The sequence below is a fragment of the Pungitius pungitius genome, chromosome 14 (genome assembly GCF_949316345.1).
Source record: "Pungitius pungitius chromosome 14, fPunPun2.1, whole genome shotgun sequence".
In the NCBI taxonomy this organism is placed as follows: Eukaryota; Metazoa; Chordata; class Actinopteri; order Perciformes; family Gasterosteidae; genus Pungitius; species Pungitius pungitius.
In genome coordinates this window covers 17,728,304-17,747,991 of record NC_084913.1, presented here as the reverse complement: position 1 = coordinate 17,747,991, position 19,688 = coordinate 17,728,304, and the positions used below count along the sequence as shown (strand labels likewise).

At 40.9% G+C, this 19,688-nt stretch overlaps 2 protein-coding genes across 3 annotated transcripts in view; both read right to left on the bottom strand.

The window, feature by feature from the left end:
• Window positions 1-480: 480 nt before the first annotated feature.
• On the bottom strand, window positions 481-5,904 carry dio2 (iodothyronine deiodinase 2). The gene is made up of 2 exons (XM_037485965.2): window positions 5,436-5,904; window positions 481-4,521 (listed from the first exon to the last, which is right to left on the bottom strand). The coding sequence occupies exons 1-2, from the start codon at window positions 5,658-5,660 to the stop codon at window positions 3,862-3,864; spliced, it is 885 nt and encodes a 294-aa protein (XP_037341862.1). The 5' UTR covers window positions 5,661-5,904; the 3' UTR covers window positions 481-3,861.
• Window positions 5,905-6,172: 268 nt separating this feature from the next.
• Window positions 6,173-19,688, bottom strand: part of gabrg1 (gamma-aminobutyric acid type A receptor subunit gamma1) — a 37,080-nt gene continuing 23,564 nt past the window's right edge. The window contains exons 8-9 of one of the 2 annotated variants that reach the window (XM_062557256.1): window positions 14,199-14,401; window positions 6,173-14,126 (exon numbers count right to left, since the gene is read on the bottom strand). In XM_062557256.1, the coding sequence (XP_062413240.1) occupies window positions 13,848-14,126; window positions 14,199-14,401 (482 nt within the window). In that variant the 3' untranslated portion in view covers window positions 6,173-13,847. Of the gene's footprint in view, window positions 14,130-14,198; window positions 14,402-19,688 lie in introns of both variants that reach the window. The other variant, XM_062557255.1, reaches the window with a different exon arrangement.

Here is a 19,688-nt window from a genome sequence, read left to right as displayed (position 1 = left end):
ATATTTAACCGGGGCGGCTGTGCGCCTGATCACAATGGTGACAACGCCACTTTGGGACTCTCACCCAAAGAATACTGAACGGTTCGTTATAATAAGGAGCAGAGAGGTGAATTTCTAGTTTTGAAACAATGTCATTTTTTATTTACAGGTAAGTTTAATATTGAAAACATGGTCAATCCAAAAAAAAAATTATACAAAATATACTATAGATCACTATACTGAGGTACTCTACCAGCACAAGGTGGCCACCCGAAATGCCTACAGGGGTGGGGGAGTGAAAGGGAAAAGGGGGCCACCACCAGGTAAAAGGGAAAAATCATCAAATCAAAAGAAATTAGGACACAGCAAACATTCAAAATAAACTGAGGGAGCCCTCCACCTTGTGAGCCTCCACCTATAAGCCTACGATATGCCCACCTGCACTGGCATTGAGGAGGCCCTAGTATAGGACACGGTAACAGTTGGTTTATGAAAAAGAAACAAAAAGACACTTACTGGGGAAAAACAAATTAACGATTCATGATCAAAATACTACATAAACAAGGTAACCATAGGTTCACAAAATATATTTCAAACAAGGGCAAAAACAGCAGTGACTAGGGCTCGGCACTGCAACACCCGAACATCACTTCCGTTCCTGTTACAAGAGACAAAGGTAAATAACTCCAATAAACATTGACACACTGCTAAAAGAGCATATTAAAACATGAAACAATAAGAAAACCACTGCTTCAAAAACCAGATATACCTGTAAATTTCGCTCTAAACAGGCACCCATCTACACATGGCGAGTGCTGCACTGATGCCATGGGAGCCCTACACCAAGCCCCCCTCTAGCTCTACTGGGGCGAAAACCTACATATAAAGGGCACCTGTTCACACCTGTTAGAAATCACCAATTAGGGTGGTGTGGTCAAACAGGCAGGAGGGACGGAGAGCTCTACCCATCACACATAGGTTATAATGCAATGTAAATTGCTTTGGATTAAAGTGTCAGTTAAATGACACGTATTGTAAAGAACGTAACCTGTATGTTTGTGGTGGGGACCTAGTCTGTAAGAGTTTTACACTTCTTCAGGAATGCAATCAGATCAATCCATCATTCAGAGATGATTTGTGGAGTGGGGTTGCTAACATCAAAGAATGATCAATGTTTAAAGGTAAAACAGGAACAGTACATAAAATAAAACATCTGAGTCTTCTAAAAAACGTTTAGGCCTTTAGACCTGACATGACAAGGCGTTGGCTTCCTAGAGGAAGCAAAGCTGTGGAGCAGTGACTCTGCACCGACCTCTGCTTTCATCAGTGCCCTCTTGATGAAGTTTGCAACATCCACACAAACAGTTTTTGGTGTGGGAAGCAGGAGCACTCTGACCTGGGAGAGAATTTTCTGGAGCAGTTTGTGTCTTTCACTTCCACATATTTATGTGAGGGCTCCTTTTTTGCAATGCCTATAATCAAAACAAAGCAAAAAGGAACCAACGGATAAGAGCATGATCACAGTAGTTTCTGGGGCTGCTTAAATTCATTTATGTTGGGGAAGCTATTAAGCCAAATTAAAATTTATTAGCATTACAATCTTATCAAGTAACTACATCCCACCCTTTCTTTACTACCCCATGACAACCACATCATCAAGACTGCCGTCTGCCACCTCCGGAACATTGCACGACTTAAGCCCTCTCTCTCCTCTGCCACCTCCCAAATTCTCATCCATGCCCTCATAACCTCCAGACTCAACTACTGCAACAACTGTACCGCTCTCCCAACAAAATCCTCAACAAACTGCACTATGTTCAGAACTCTGCCGCTCGACTGCTCACACCCACCCGCCGCCATTAACACAACCTCCACTGGCTCCAGGGGAAAATACAGGATAGACTACAAAATATTACTCATCACCTACAAAGCCCTAAACAACCTGGCCCCTCCTTTCCTCTCCACGCCCCATTCACTTGCCTCAGGTCCAGCAGCTCTAACACCCTGAACACCATCAGGACCAAGCGCTGAGCCTGGGGCGAAAATTCCTGTGCATTTTATAGAATGGTCCCAAGAGACCCTTTGTTAAGTCTCCCTTTTACACACACATGTAGGTCAAACAGGGTGTGCTTGTTGAAAACAATTTACCACTTACGAACCCAAATTCCAATTCAGCTTGATTTTTCATGCAAAAATGTGTTTAATTCTACAAAATTTTTATTTTATTTTTTTCCTCTCTTTCTGACATACAAGATTCATTTGAGACATGCAGACAATATTTAAAGCAGTTTTATCATTCTCCTTTATTTCTCTTTATTATGACAATATGCATTGCTCAATGCAGTAATGAAAAAGTGCAGTAAATGACATTTGAAACAGCTATCAATCACGAGACATAAATCATTTAGCAGATGGTCAATTAAATCAGATGCAATGGTTCTGTTGAATTTTGACTAGGTGCAGTTCACTATCCAACCAGAGACTGAGTCGGGGACCCTTTCGTCAAAGGCTTTCATTATAACACCGTTGTCACTGCAACAAGAGAAAAATATCTGTGTTTCCAATGGGGCTTTGATGCTCTTTTCACATGACAAACAACATTTGACAGGTTCAAGTTAATGGTTTCATTAATGGTTTCATGTGACTCCTAAGATTTAAACTTATAAAGCCAAATGCTAATCATTGCCTTTAAAAATAATATGTGATGCTGATGATATAGTGCATACCATCATCCGTGCCTTTGGAATGCTGCTTTTTAACCCCTGACTAGTGTCTACAGGTGTTACTTACAGGCTCCTCCAAAACAGCTAATTAGGGTAAGCCCACGGCAAAAGTATGTCAGAGTAGCTGTATTGGGGCTTTTATGAAGGCTTCAGTGTCCTGACTACACCATGAAGCTGCATCTGGCTTTGTAGGAGTAAAGAGACAGCTGCTCACATTACATCTGGACTATAGATTCAGGTACAATGGTCTGATGAGACCAAAAAAGGGCTTTCTCTCTATTTGACAAAACACTTTGTCTGACTGCTGCATGTCGTTAAAAAATGCCATGACCACTATGAAGCATGGTGGTGGTAGAATGATGCTAAAGGGTTGCTTTCTATGCATTGTTTTCGTCCTGGTAGCACATGAATGATTGCTACACAGACATCACTTGATTTTTACATTAGAAAAGCCACATAATATCTACTTCAAATCAATAGTGTAAACAAGAACACTACCAGTGGCTTAAAGAAACTAAGGCAAAAAATATGTAAAATATGTTTCATAATCACAGAGCTGTCAAATGGAGACAATGGTTAGTATGTAGTGTATAAAAAGAAAATATCCAAGGAAAAAAAGAGGGTAGATAAATTAACAATTAAACATTGTTGAGGCATGATTTTCAACAGAAGTAGCAGAAATACAGATGAAGCTGATATACTGACGCCTCCAATCAATATGCTGCACGTTACACATTCATATTCTCATAGCAGTTCCTGAAATAGTCACAAAACAAAAGGATAAGGCAAAAAAACACCCCAAAACAACACTTTGGATCATGTGATAATAAATTAGTGTCTTGAGATTGAAAGGCATTAGTTTGTTGGAGCCATTCCGAAGACCACGTCACTAGCTCTGACCATTGCTTGGTCACATGGAGGCGGTTGATTTGTGTGTTGAAGCATGGTCCTAATTGACTTTCCATTGACTTTGTTTTTGTACAAAGTGACACGGAAAAAAGGACATTAATAAAATGCAATGAACTGAGTTAATATAATATAATATAATTTCAAATGTATGAAAATTGGCCTGATTTCAAAAGTTAAAGAAGTCACTCCTCAATTCAAGAACTTAATTCATTACAGCTTTTTAGAAGATAAAAACTTTTGATCGTTATACTTAGACAAAACTGATTGATCTATTATTTCCTTTTTTGAAATATGGGTCCTTTTCTGCACTTGTCCTTGAAAAACGTTTACCGTAGCTCTGTTCCAACCAATGTTGCACATCCTTCAGGTTGTAAAAAAAAGGCCCCTTGCCGCCCAGGTAGGCAATCTTTCTCTGTTTTACTATACACACTCGTTCATTGGACACACCATAAGCCACATTAGCATTGTTGTCCATGCAGTCTGCTACCAGCTGACACTGTGGTGGCAGGGCAAAATGCTCAATGAGCTTGCGTGCCGCTCCCAACCTCTCTCCCAGGTTCTGGTGTTTTGGGACATCAAAGGAACAAGACCCCACAGCAGGTGCCTCCCATCCATCAGACGGATGAGCCTCATCTATGTATACTAACAAAAAATTTGCTACGTCACTGAAGTCCTCCACCAACTGCCGGAAAGCTGGCAGATGGCTGATGAACGGGGGTCAAGTAGCTGAGCCAAAATTGACCACCAGAGGGCGGTCAGATGACTCAAAATCCAGAAGGTGGCACTCAACTTCATTTGCTATCGTGGCACCAGGTGGCAAATGAATCATATTACTGGGATTACTGCTTCTTTGAAGGCTGTCAGGCACCTTCACCACTTTGGAGTTTGGTGCCTCGAGGCCAACTTTCACCTAAGACGATAATAAATAGGGATTAAATCTCACAAACTGCACATGTCAAAGAGATCTAAAGTGAGCTTTACCTTCATCCTTTAAGTAACTCCTTTTTCATTTTTGTATGAATGAGTAGAATGAAATTTCATGACAGATCAGGACCTTCCACCAATTATTACACATATAGTAATCACTACAAAAATAAATTGTCACCCTGTAGTGTGAATGTCCTCCTGTAGTCCTCTGATTAAATCATTTATGGAAAGTTTAATATTGATTTATCTTAAGTGCATTCATATCAACCATAATGATCCATGAATATTTTATATATAACTGGAATTAAACTGTAATAATAAAATAGTATCAGCACTTACTTGTACTTTTCAGCAGAAATTTGTTGTTTTCGAATACCAGTTTAATATTAACTTCGAAAAATAATTGGGAGTTTAATCAAGCTTGCAAATTCGAGAGCCTCCAATTGTATTCAGTCTAGTAAAATATTGATGGTGCTATCATTGACCAAGCCAATAAAGAAAACTCTTTTGTTTTTCTACAACTATTAATTTCAGTCTCAGAACTAAAACTTAACACAAGTTATCTCTGGGTCCATTTTCTAGAGAACAGGTCTAGACCATACATTTTAAACGATGTGCAGCTCTATTTCATATACATCGTTACACATTTATAACGCATTCAGGCCTTAATATTATCATCACAGATAGTTGGAAAGGACTGACTCCCTCTCACTCTCTGTGCACATTTCTATCTCACACAAACTCCTTCTAACTCCAATGTAATAAACATTATTATTCTGAGTATCAACATTCTGCCGTGCTTGTGTGAAGTGTACAACAGTGTTCGTCTTATTGCGGACTGTAGAAGACTGCTACTTAGTGGGTCGACGTGTGATCTCCATAATTAGAACGCCTTACCTGTTTATAGGCGTCAAGAAGGAAGCTATTCCAGATGGAGCGCACCCCCTCCGAGGTAAGCATGCGACGCCTCGCTCCGCAGTCCGCGGACCGGGAGCAGCTGAGCAGCGACACGACGCCCTTCACCAGCACCACGGAGTCGTACAGGGCGAGGAAGAGACAATTTGAGAAGAAACCAAGGAGTATCTGAAGTGTCATGAGCAGACCAGCACTCGCCATTCCCATGTTGCCTTTCACTAAGGACCGCAGGAGTAGTATTTAGGACGGCCCCTAATTACTCGCAGCCGTGGGTCACGGGTCTCAGTCGGACCCCCATAGCCACTGCTCTCACCCTGGGAATGTTCCAGACTGTGTGCAGAGATGACGGAGGTGCATCAGGTGTATCTTGCACTTGTCTGCTGTGTGCCTCTACACGAAGCAGCTGTTCCTTGTACTCTTCTTAGTAGGACGAACGTTATTACGTCACCTTCACGATACTTACTGTGCCAGTGGGCGGTCCCTAATATCAAGTATGGACTTGTACACTTGGGAAAATAGTCTTCGGAGTTCAGTCTCACAAATATGAAAACTCTGTTATTTTACGTTTTCATTTGAAATTGAAAAATATATATATATATATATATATATATATATATATCAATATTGTGTTTTATTGCAGTAGCACAGTAAAGTAACAAATATATATATTTGTAAAAAAAATATTTGTAAAAAAATAAATGCATTTAGAATGCATTTTGTCTGAAAGCTTTAAAGAATGATTCAGTTTGGTCCGTATACACTTGTGTGTCGCTGAATGTGTGAGGAGTTTTGAAAATGTGCTTTGAGTATTTAAGGTAAAAAAAAACTAGTCAACATGGAGATTCACAACAAGAAATAAGTTCTCGTTTATTTGCATTAGACAAACGTAACATTGCATCCAGTACAAAAAAGATAAATCTGAATCATTCCCTTTTAACCCTAACTCTTTTCATTCCTTCCATTCTGGTTGAAGATGACTGAGACTGAGGTAAACCCACCTGCTGCATCTCATGGTGCTTAAAATGAATTAGTGTGTGTACAATTAAGCAATCTTGTCTTTGGGCACCTGAAGGCTGTATTTAATCAAGTGGCACATGGGTTTGGTAATTTGACTATCAATGCTTTGCAATTTAAAGGAAGTGACACCTGGATGTATGTTCTGTGTGTAATGTTTGTGTTTAGTGTTTTGCAAACCACTGTGCGTATAGTTTTGCAAACAGTGAGGCTGTCACGGTTTGGGTTCTTGTCTTGTTTTATTTTGTAGTTTTATGTCTCTTGTGTTTCTGGGTAACTTCACTTCCTGCTTTGTCCTGTCTTCCCCTGTGATTGTCTGCCGTTCCTGATCGTTTCCATCTGTGTCCAATCACCTGCACCTCCCTTGTGTATTTAAGCCTTGTGAGTCTCTTGTCTCTTGTCGCGTCATTGTCTTCTGTTGTCTGCAAGTCTCGTCTTCATCATGCCACGTATGGAATTCATGTTCGTGTTTCTTTTGTAAGGTCTTTGTTTTTCCCTCCTTCCCCTTTTTCTCGGGTGGAGTGGTTTTGAGTTTAGTTTTTATTCTTCGACTATTAAAGTCCTTTTATTTTTGTAAAAAATCCGCGTCTGAGTCCTCTCTCCTTGCCCACGCACCCCCCCCCCTGACAGAGGCTGACTTTGTGCTTATAGTGGTGCAAATCTGGACTAATGTTTTGCTCCTTGAGTGTACAGTTTGGATAGTTGAGTGATTTTTGCAAACACTTTATTAGCAAGTTAACATTTATAAATCTGTTTTTTTCTCAACAGTTCTTCAGACGGCAGCATAAACAGTAGTTGTGGCACCGTTGTAAATTAACGTTGGTACATTGATGTTCACAAGAAGCAGTATCTGTAGTGCCTGAGATTTAGATGGAACAACCTGGGGGAATAACTGCATGGCTGGTTACAATTAAGAGCAGCTCGTTCACACGTCTTGTGTGTATTTAAAAACGCCACAGTAGTATTAACTTTAGTTCCATCAACTCCTTCTGGAAGGGATTTCTCCACCAGTTATTTTCTGTTTGGGTGCATGTTGGCAGCTGCAGCCTTCTTAGGTCCAATGCTCTCATTGGTTGAGAAGCCATCACACACCCACATTGCACCCTCATCGTGACCAAATGGTTTGTCTTTGTGTATTGAGAGCCTGTCTTCTACAGACTTTGAAAATCATCATAATTTTTAAAATGTCCCTTACCTTAGCAGTTTGGCATGAAGACATTTTCTAATGGAAAAATTATTTCATAAGAGACGGCAACTTCCTGTTAGCAATAACGAGCACTGTCTTGGGGCTTCTAGAAGCTTTTGTTATTTGGTGAAAGGTTCAAAGGTTAGTGCTCTCAATCCCATTTTGAAGGACATGTTCAATTCTATTGGCTCATAATAAATACTTTTTCACACAAAATGCAAATGTCAGTTTGGCACATAATGATGCAAACACCCAAATTCTGGAGATCTCGCCTAAACTGCCTGTACTAAAACATCTCTAAAAAGCTGTCCTTCACTTTATCAAAATCAACTATTGCTGAGAATGTTGACCTATTGTGCTATAATCCGGAAGAGAGCTCAAAATGCTTTAATCCAAACGGATAATCATCTTGAAAGTGCTTTTTATTTCAGGCAAATCTGAACCTTTTTAATTTTTGCAGTGTGCCATCTTCATATTTACTGATGTTTACACATTTGGATAAAACAATTAAAAATCAAAAAATATTTCTATTACATATCTCATGACTTTCCAATTTAATAGTGGACAGACCGCTTATAACATGTTTTGTATATTTAACATTTAACAATGAGAATCCTATCACTGTCACTAGATTTCTCTTCCAGGTATCGTCCAACTTCTCAGTAGGTCATATATTCTGTGAATGGATAAACTGGAATGTTCTGCAACACAAGTCCCATTACCAATGCCGGATGTGTACTCAGCAAACAGACCATATCAGTCTAAGAACAGACATTGTCTGAGATTACTAATTCATCAGGTTTCATGTCAAAGAAGTCTGGCACAATGTGACAACATCTTAACTGAATTTGACATTGTGTACCACAAGTTCAGTTGAAAATGGGATACAACATCCTAAATTCTGACTAGAACCTCAAGATATTAAGTTCATAATTTTCCAGACTCCAGCATATGTCCAAGAGGAATACAACTACCTGCTGTTATTTCACAAGGGCCAAGGCAAATGCAGGATTTGTTGACAGAGTGAGATTATGCAATGTTAGATGAGTTTATCCTTGAACACAGAGATGTGTTGATTCAACTCGATGGTCATTTTTGAGAATGAAATAACAAAATTATGCATGATTCAGGTTCAATAGTAAATGACCAATGGTTCATTTTATTATTTACATTATGAAGTGGAACATGACCTTGAAAACTTGAAAACAAAAAATCTCATTGTATTGTGTTACTGTTGTTTTTCCCCTGCCGTCAGAATACTATGTGGGAAAAGACACCATTGGAGGAGGGATCAATAAATGTGACACAGTGCGCTGGACTCTATTAACCGCCCTCAGCTGGGCAAATATGTAACAGTGAGTAAGTCTGTGCACTGTAACCTTATATAATGTTATGTAACAGCTGGGTTGGATTGAAAGGGTTCAGCCTCATGAGATCTAATGTTTCTTTGGCTACAGTTTGACCTTGTTGGTGGTTTGACAGCATTGTTGAATTAAAATGTAGAGGCAGTCACACTTGACTGTGTTACTACCAACACACTCAGTACAGGTGAAACTCGAAAAATTGGAATATCGTGTAAAAGTTTATTTCAGTAATTCAACTTAACCATCTACCAGGACATTTTAGAGCACTTCATGCTTCCTTCAGCAGACAAGCTTTATGGAGATGCTGACTTCCTTTTCCAGCAGGACTTGGCACTTGCCCACACTGCCAAAAATGTTCAGAGATTTTGAATTTGGGGTTTTCATAAGCTGTATGCCATAATCATCCAAAATTATATCAAATAAAGGCTTGAAATATCTAACTTTGCTTGTAATGAGTCTACATAATATATTAGTTCACCTTTTAAGTTGAATTACTGAGATAAATGACCTTTTGCACAATATTCTAATTTTTCGAGTTTCACCTGTACATTACTTTAAAGAGAAACACACAAGTTATAACTCACAGAGACCCTCTACTATACCAGACAAAAACTATTTGTACATTATCTGCTGTAATCGTTACTGGGGCTTCCTGCAAGCGTGACAGAATCCCATCCCAAAATTGTTATTCAGTGGAGTTGTTTCTGTCGTACATCAGAATGTAAAATGAAATATCAAATATGTGGCTGTCTCGACAGTCTACCAGTTAAATAATGGAGCACTTTGGTTTAGTGTCTGATGGCATAACTGCTTTATCTGTATTTCTGATACAGTTTTATCTGTATTTCTGATACAGTTCTGCAGATAGTAGAGCCTCCCATGTTTTTAATTACTGAGGATTTTATGCCCGGCTGGAGCAGCATCAACTACTGCTCAAGAGGAAACCTATGATAAAATATTATAAAAATACACCCTCCTATACTGCAACAGTTAGTAAATAATCCAATTATTTGATTACAAGACTACATGTAGGTAGTTTAGTATTGATATTTTGTCCATTTTAGTTCTGGACTTTAATAATAAAATAATTGCCATGTGCACACCGCGAGATATGCACGTATAAAGAGAAAACTTGAATGGTCTGAATTCTGCTGGCTCAGAGGGAATAAGTCAGGGCCAAAGGTTGGTTTTCATCCTGCTCCTCCTCTTCAGACAAGGGATTGACAGAGGTCGTTCTAACAAGCCTAGACACTCAGACAGACCATGAACGGCTGCCAGAACAAGGGTTCAAAGTGGAAAGCAAGGCAAACAATAAACCTGTTTGCTGTGAAAAGTTTTTTGGGCCATAGGACAAATTGAAAAATACTAAATAAAATGGAAATCACCAAATAATTGATTTTATAATTCATCTAGATAAAAGCAAATTCAGTAGTTAGTAGTAGTAGTAGCTAAATAACATAACATGCCCTAAATCAGTGTTGGCCACCAACCCACCAGTCGCGGGCCTTTGCATGGGAAAATAAAAAAAATATATATAAAAAAAAATGTATCCTGTGATTTTACTTTGAAGGGACTTTCTCTAATGCAGCAGAGTGTGGATTTTATTCCGGCTCGACCGTCGATGTTTTCAGTCAGCGCGGCAATTAGAACGCGAAAGCACCCCCCCCCCCCACCCCCAAAGGGGTGAGGGTGGGTCCCGGAGCCAGACCAGTTGAGAACCACTGCCCTAAATGATATCCTTAGCTACTGTTGCTTTGTTGTTATGTGGATGAACTTATAGCAAAAAAGGGAAGAAACCTTAGGGAGATCGTGGTTCTGTCTGGACCCTGCCATATGCTGACAACTGCAGATGCTTTTATTATTATTAATAATTTAAATATTAATCATATTACTATTACTGTCGCTAACATTACACGCTTTGCTTATTTCATAAAGTCTTTGTACTTTCCCTGCCCTAATGCTTCTGTAGATGTTGTCTCTATCAGATGGTGGTTGACCCTGTGGTGGTCCTGTCCTCCTGTTCTCCACCTGACTTACTACTTGCAATATTTGGATCATCTGTTTTAGGAATTTAATGTTTATTGTACATCCTTTATATTGTTCATTCCGTCCACATGACATCCATTGCAGTCTGTCCATCCCGGGAGAATCCGGGATGGAATCCCTCCTCTGACATTCTCCTTAACCCTTGTGTTCATTTTTTTGTTACTCAGGTGTTGTGGGTCTGTTGGACCCGCTGCATTTGTTTTTTTTTAATTCAACACAATCAAACAATTTTATGTTAAAATAGTCAACTGATGTTTTATACATCCCAATTAGAAGCAATATAAACAGCAAATATGGTCAATATTTATTAAAGTGCTACTCGTTTTTTTTTTTGTTGAAAAAAAAAATTAAGTAAATCAATTATAATCAAGATATGAGTGGACAAATTTACAAATGAAGCAAGGTTGTTCATAACCATTAACTTTTATTTATTTGAATTTCATTAATCTTTCTTCCCTTTTTCTCCATTGAAGGGTTTTTATATTTTTTGGGGAGTTTTTTCCTGTGACAATGTGACGGTTTCCGGACAGAGCATGTTACACGTGTACAGATTGTAATGCCCTGAGGCAAATTTGTACTTTGCGATTGAACTTCACTGACTCCTCCGGGATGTGCCTCTTGCTGCCTCTTACACCCTATTTCACGCAAACCAGTAGCCAGTTTGATGATCTGTTCGTTTGGAACAGTGCCAGCATCTCTTGGTTAGTCCCCAACTAACTTACAGGCGTTCAATCTCTGTATGTGGTGAGTGGCTGTACCATAAAGTACATTTACACTCTGGCAGTAGGACGGCAATGATGACGAGTAGGGTATTTCAACACTCATTGGTTTTCGCAAGCGTAGGACAAATTTTTCTTTGGCAAAAAAGCGATTTTTCCGCTTTGCTCCTTTTGCCAGTGAAAATTCACTTCCTCTGCAACCATTCGCATCTTTGTATGGACTTTGCATAGAATCTACTCGCACAAATAATTTATAACTGCTGTTATCTACCTGGCGGCACGGTGGTGTGGTGCTTAGCACTGTCGCCTCACAGCAAGAAGGTCCTGTGTTTAACTTGCGGGGCATTGATAAAATAGGACGTCACATATGCGCAGTCTAGTGAGGGAGATGACCGAAACTAAGGCTTATTAGCGATACTTGCTTACTAACACATTTAATTTATTTTTAAAGCAACCCAGGCTGACTCCAGTAAGGTCATGACCAAGAGTGTGCGGGATGCTTGTGACGGTTTCCTCCTTCTGACAGATGAGAGGCACGTTGTTTTCGACTCGTTTTGCACCTACTTTGCGCTACTACTTAGCGGCCGGTCACCCCCCCGTCAGCTGGCTGGTCCTCGGATTGGAGGGGGTAGATCGTCATGACATGGTTAGTTGAAAAGTAACAGCTCTCCTCAAAGTCACCAACAACCTCCTCCCCTCCTCAGATGCTGATCCCCTCAATATTCTCATCCTCATCAACTTCATCAACCTAAACATCCATCTCTCCCGCCTGGAATCCTCCCTCAACATCACCAGAACTGCACAACAGTTCATTATAATCAACAACTGCACCGCTGCCACTGCTTCGACTGCTTCAGGGCCTCTCCCAGGGTCTTCTTCTTCTGTTTATCCCTTACTTGCTCCCCTTTGGTGACATCATAGGTCAACATGATCTCCACCTCTACTGCTACGCAAACAATGTCCAGCTCTCCATCTCCACAAAAGCCGTCATCACTGCTACTCAATCCCCTAACTAATATTAAATCATGGATGCAAGCAATCTTCCTGAAAATCAAATGTGATAAAGCTGACATGATTATCCTCAACCCTAAATCCTTCACCTGAACCAGTAACAACTTCTGCCCCACCATCGACAACTCCACTCCGTCTCCCTCCCCACACATCTTCTTTTCCACTTATATAACGCTAAAATATAGCCCTTCTCCGCTCATCACTTTCACATTATCTGCTGCAGAAGCTCTGATCGATACCTTCCTCACCACCAGAAAAAAGAGAATCTCCAGAGAGATTTTGGTATTCATTTCTTTGTGTAAATTCTCTCGATTTTCTTTTTTTGGAGCAGAATACGTACAATACGATAGCCAATGAGTTTCGAGAATGAAACCTTTTGAAACAAAAGTCTTTTGCATTGTTGAGGGAGCTGATGTCCTTAATAGTTTATTGTTCCTTTTAGAATATTAGATGACATTTTTACACTTTAATGAAAATGTTCAGTAATTAAATATAGATGTGGCAGTATTAATTTATTGTGTTTCGGTTTATTTGCAACGGAATCTGTCCAAGCAGGATACAATGACATGCAAAACATCTACTCAGAGATGCAAATCCTGAAGTAGAACCTGAAGTGTTTTGAGAGTATCAACAGTCCATCCCTTGTTTTGTTTTTTGCAGTTGCCACTTCTGCATTACAGAAATAACCATTGCCATATTAAATGGTGAATGTGTTAGAATGCTAGATAAAATAACAATGTATTTTTCTAACTTTGATCCAAAATGATTAGAGACCATTTTTCTGGTTGAGATAAACTTAAAACAAAATACAGTACTTTTATGACGACCATAACCAACGGCTGACCTGCAGAATTAAGGGCAATATCACTATTGTCAGTTTTTGGCAAAGCCTCATCTAATGCATCATCTAATGCATAGTAAAATAAGGCCTAGTCATAGTTTAGCTTTAGATTTTTATTCAGGTTTCTTGTTTGCAAAGCAGCTATACAAGAGCAATTACTGAGAAATGCTTGCAGATGTTAATCTCCACTTGCCTTGTTTTTAGGAACTAGTTTTATAGATACAGATAACTTATCCAATAAACCAGATTGAAAAAGCCAAAAGCGGTGGGGAAGAATATACGTGAGTAAAAATCAATCCTGGATACTCGCACATGCATCCTGTTTTCACGCCAAGCACCGGAGCGGCAGTCATCAAAGCAGCAGAAAAAGCTGGTACAGTCTTTTCCATCCAAACAATCGTAAGAAGAGTCACCTTCCTCGTGATAGGGCACAATGTTGTTCATCTGCAGCAAGGAGGTGCCAGGATGGATATTTAACATGCTTACTGATTTCTGCTGTGGAGGGAAACACACATTTAAAAATGTTGCTATTACATTCAGCAGGCTAAGAAAGAAAATATTTACCTGTGTGCCGTTATTGGCTTTGGCCTTCTTGGTTTGTCTGTTGCTGGTGAAGTAGTGCAGAGTTCCATACTCCATGAGGGCAGCAAAGGTGAAAATGAAGCAGACAGAGACAAACAGGTCCATTGCAGTCACATAGGAGACCTTGGGAAGAGACTTTCTTGAGATGGTGCTTAAAGTCGTCATCGTGAGCACTGTGGTAATACCTAAATGGATTGCCACAGAGACAAATTGCTTAGAAGATTATCGTATACTTTTTATCTAGATATTTTTCAACACAGTCAAAGAACAAATAAGTGAAATATAAATACAACGATTGGTATTTCAACAAAAATCCAGCAAGAGAAATTTTGTGAGCCCACGCGGAGCAGTCGTAAGCAGTATTAAAATGACATCGCAATAGTTTTAGGTTCAGTCTGCCAACCATGAGCTCAGAAAATGGCATACCCATGATGAAATGTGTAATAACTCTGTAACTAATCAAAGTCTATACAATGTAACAAAAATAATGTTTCAATGTACAGCTAAAAATGCATCACTTCATCATTTCTAAATCTAGAAATCTAAGAGATTCCTCAAATCACGCTACTCTAGATGACCTAGATCACACAAAGGACAATGACCTTGTGAAGTATCAGATGTTTGATTTCTTTGAAATGTTGATGAAATATTATCCTAGAGTCTAGACTGAATGGTGGAAATTGGGCAATACTTATTCTTTTGAACCGAACCCCCATATTTGTGGCTATTGAACATAAATTATGAATACACCTCATCTCGAAGTAATATGCCTGCTAGTAATTGTCAGTCAAAAAGTATTAAACAAGGCTTGCTTTCATTAGTTGGGCTATACTGATATGTAGCCCAAATTGATTTAAGCCAAATGATGAAGTGATTAAGTGGACCTAAGTTGAACCTTTTGCCAGGAATAAATATGTAAATGGCTGTGTTATAATGATATCATCGTTGAGGGTAACTTGTTTTTACTAACCAACTACAGCGGATTAAAAGTTAGTGCCCTGGAGGTGGCAAATACATTTGACTTATATTAAAGTTTGGTGAAGATTTACAACAAATATTTTTACTCCTACTGAGGGAAAACTGCTGAACAGGTGTATCAACCAGATGCACCTATTCATCCAGAATGTGTTCATTCAGGGAGACACCTGAGCCAACCGGTAAGGCCTCCTTTTTTACTTAAATTCTTCCTTCACCCACGGTGTCCACCCATGGTGCCCAACAAAGGGTTCTCAAAGCCTCTCAGAACAGGCGGGAGATGACCTTCCACCAAACCTCTTAGCGGCCTGATCCACAATAGAGGCTTTGAATTCCATGTCCACTACCTTCCTCGGGATGTGTCGGCAGTACTTCCGGATGTGGCAGTTCCCGGACAGGATCCTCCGCCTGACATTCCCAGTTCACCCTCACTACACGTTTAAGCTTGCCAGGTCTTTCCTGCCGGATCCTTCATCATCAAAACCGACTCACCACTATGTGGTGATCAGATTGGGTTCTCTCTTCACCCAAGTGTCAAAGACATCTAGGCACAGATCAGACGATATGATTACAAAGTTCATTTATTGATCTAGGGCCCAAGGTGCTCTGGTACATGGTACACTTATTAGCCAGCTTATGTTCAAACATGGTGTCATATAGACAAACTGTAGCTAGTGCAACAGCAAGACAACTAACTTCAACAATCCATGTCGGACAATGGCTTATTCCATTCAATGTCCATTTCAGAGATATGCACCTATCATGCACCATGTTCCTATCCATGCCATACTTCTTTCTGAAAGCTGACTTGAGACCACTAGACTCTCCACCAATGGCTGGAAAAAAGTGCTGGTCCACTGGCTTGCTTGTGGAGCTTCCTACTCCACGTCACTGCCACTTGCCATAATTAGCATGCCGGTCAGTAATGTTGTGGATAAAATTATTAGTTTGCGCTGTGAGTTGTGTGACTTTCTACATAACAATGGTTTATTTAAGGATTTTCCTTCAGGAATTAGAGTGCCTAGTACCCTTAGAGGGTCACGGGAGGGGTGAAGTCAATCCCAGCTAGAATTGGGTGAGAGCAAGGGTACACCCTGGAGCAGTTGCCAGTACATCACAGGGATAATAAACCAACAAAGACACATTCACTCACATTTAAATACCTAGAGGCAATTTTAGAGTCACTAATTAACATATTGTCTTTGGACCATGAGAGGAATTGGAATACCCAGAGAAAAAACACTGGGAGAAAATCACACGGAGCTAGTCGAACACTTTGCGGCTAGGGGGGGGGGGGGGGTGTCTATGGACTAATCGTTTGCATTTCATATCATGTTTTGTTTTGAGCGTTACTGCAATCAATGTTTTGTCTGCAATAATACCCAGGTTTGCAAAAGACTGTTTGGCTGTCATGTGGTTTTTCTTTTATTCTTTATACCTTAATGCATGCCGTTACTGCTCGGCTTGGACATTATATGTGCAAGCCAGATTGTGTTAAAGCCCCACCTGAGAACATATCGCATGCCCAGTGGAAAGGACTATAAATTCTTACAGAAGACTCGTGAGGCGCTTAACTGGGGTCTTGCAGAGCCTGCGGTCAACTTTTACATGGCCGTAATGGAAGACACCAGACGTAAACCGCATGCTAGTACCCTGTGGGGGGCCCAACCGGACGCAGTCAGGCCACTGTTGCAGAAGTGGTCTACTGTGAGTCCACTGGGGCCACCGAAGTGGCAAGGCATACCATCTGGACATCAGACAAAGTGCCAGTGCGGAGGAGAGCCTACACAGTGTTGCCACAGAAGCAAGCAGTTAATGAGGGGCTTCTTCACAAAATGCTGAGTGACGGAGTCATTGAACCCTCCTCTTCTGCCTGGGCCTCCCCGGTAGTTTTAACCCCGAGGAAGGATGGAACCCCCCGTTTCTGTGTGGACTACCAGGGAGTTAATGCTAAAACTCACCATGATGTCTATCCAGTGCCACTGGTACATGAAATCTTGGAGTCCTTGCAAGGTGCCCAGTATTTTAGCTCTTTGGATCTACAACGTCCATCCAAAACCTGCTTCGTTTACATTGATGACATTATTGTCTTTTCTCAGACTCAAGAGCAGCACCTGCGAGGTTTCAATGCGGTCTTCCAGAAACTCCATCAGGCCCACCTTACCCTGAATGTAAAGAAATGCCATCTACTCCAGACTCAACTCACATTCCTGGGGCACATAGTCTCCGGAAAGGGGTTTCTGCCTTTTAACAGCTCAAGGATCGGTTGCAGTCGTCACCTGTGCTGGCTCAGCCGAGGCCCCGCCTTCCTTTTCAGGTTCATTGTGACTCTATTGGCGTGGGTCTTGGTTCCGTCCTGATGCAGGCTATCGAGGGGGATGAAAGGGTCATCGCTTTTGCATCAAGAGCTCTCCAGGGTGCTGACCTGAGATATTCCACTTCGGAGCAGGAATGCCTGGCAGTTGTGTGGGCTGTGGAGAAGTGGCGCCACTTCCTGGAAGGACAAACCTTCGACGTTTACACAGATCACAGTGCTCTAGCCTGGGCATTTAACTGTCCCAAAGCTATGTCCCGGCTTACTAGGTGGACTCTGCGCCTGCAGGCGTTCTCGTTCCGTTTCCATTACAAGAAAGGGTGTTGTAACGTCGTTCCGGATGCCCTGTCCCGTGCACCACCTCCCCCACACGAAGGTACGGCGTTGCTGGCTGGTGCGTGTGGAACGGCCGTGGGAACTCGCTGGTCAGACCTACCCAGCTCCCTGCAGGATATTGAAGAAGCTCAGTGGACGGATGCAGTTTGCCAAGAGATGTGCGAAACTATTTTCCAGCCCACACCCGGCCGCATTCACTACCAACAAGAACAAGGAGTGTTGTATCCGGGGGTGCCATCAAAATACGGAGGTTTCAACTACCAGTTGGTCATTCGGCCGTGTCATACTTGCCAGCTGTATAAAGGCTCTAACACCAAGCCAGCTGGTCAACTCCAGACCTCTGAGGTCAGTGAGCCTGGGGAGATGATAGGGGTGGACTTCATGGGGCCCTTCCCACTCAGCAAGGCCCGGAATTCGGTCTTGATGGTAGTGGTTGACTACTACACTAAGTGGGTGGAGATTTTTGCTCTGAAGGATGCCAAAACCCCAAAGGTCTGCCAGATCCTGAGAAATTAAATCTTCACCCGCTGGGGGGTGCCAGCGTACCTAGTCTCGGAAAGGGGACCCCAATTCACCAGCCACTTAATGTCTGTGTGAGACCTGGGGCGTGGCGCAAAAACTTACTACGGCGTACCACCCACAGACCAATCTGACGGAGACGGTCAACCACTTTGCGGCTGGGGCTGGGGTGGTGTCTATGGACTAATCGTTAGCATAGCATGTTTTGTTTTCAGCGTTACTGCAATCAATGTTATGTCGGCAATAATACCCAGGTTTGCAACAGACTGTTTGGCTGTCATGTGGATTTTCTTTTATTCTCTATAAATTAATTAGGTTCTTGCAACGACATCTAGGCCGCCTATTTCCTTTTTTCTAAGTTAGCGTGTGCAGTTTACCCTTTCATCTAAGGAGGAGGGAGGGAATTTGTTACACATTTACATTCGAGACCATGAACAACACAAGCAGAATGCCCTGATTATGGTGATATACGTATAATTTTGCTCAGCCCAACCATGCTAAACTTTCAGTACAAAACCTGTCAAGCCTTTGAAGCGAAAAAATCCTAAATGTGTCTTACCGTTGTTGTTTTTCACACAAATGAGGGATATAATCTGCATTTTTCCTAATGAGGCAACATGAGTGTTCAAGCTGTCTGGTCTTTTTTTTGAGCCAATCAAAAATCTTGAGTGAAATGTGACACTCTTGCTGTTTTTCAAAGTAAAAGCACAGGAACTGTGTATTTCCAGAGTTATTACACTTTATCATGGGTGTGCAATTTCCAGAGCAGAGACCATGAAAGAGGCTATAGCTTCAAAGTGTGCTAACCACTCCACCATACCACCAAATAATGAATGACCTTGTACTTGTAACCAACAAAAAAGTTGTTTCTGTTCTTGTCTTGTCTTAGTGCTGACACCATTGATCATTTCATCCTGTTAAAAAGACTAGAATTTTGTTCTCATTAAAGCAACCGCAGAAAGATGGTTTGTCGTATGTACCAGATCGATCCCAGTTTCTGTTTGTAAATGTTGAAACCACAATGACTACCAATGCTGGTCACACAGTGACCACAAGGTTTGGTGCTTCGACTGATTTTACCTTATTTATCCTTCCTTCAGGCCGTTTTATCAGAAATCAAGCTAAATGAGAGCAGCTAAATTGTTGGACTTTAAGAATGTATTAAGGATGTGTGGTTTAAATCTCAGATACAACTGCCGTTTTTCACCTAAACGTAATTTCTAAAATGTAGCACGTTCTCTCTTAAAGAGATTATCAGGTATGGAGTTGATTCAATTAATTTTATTTTGTATAGCCTCAAAATCACACATTTGCCTCAGAGGGCTTTA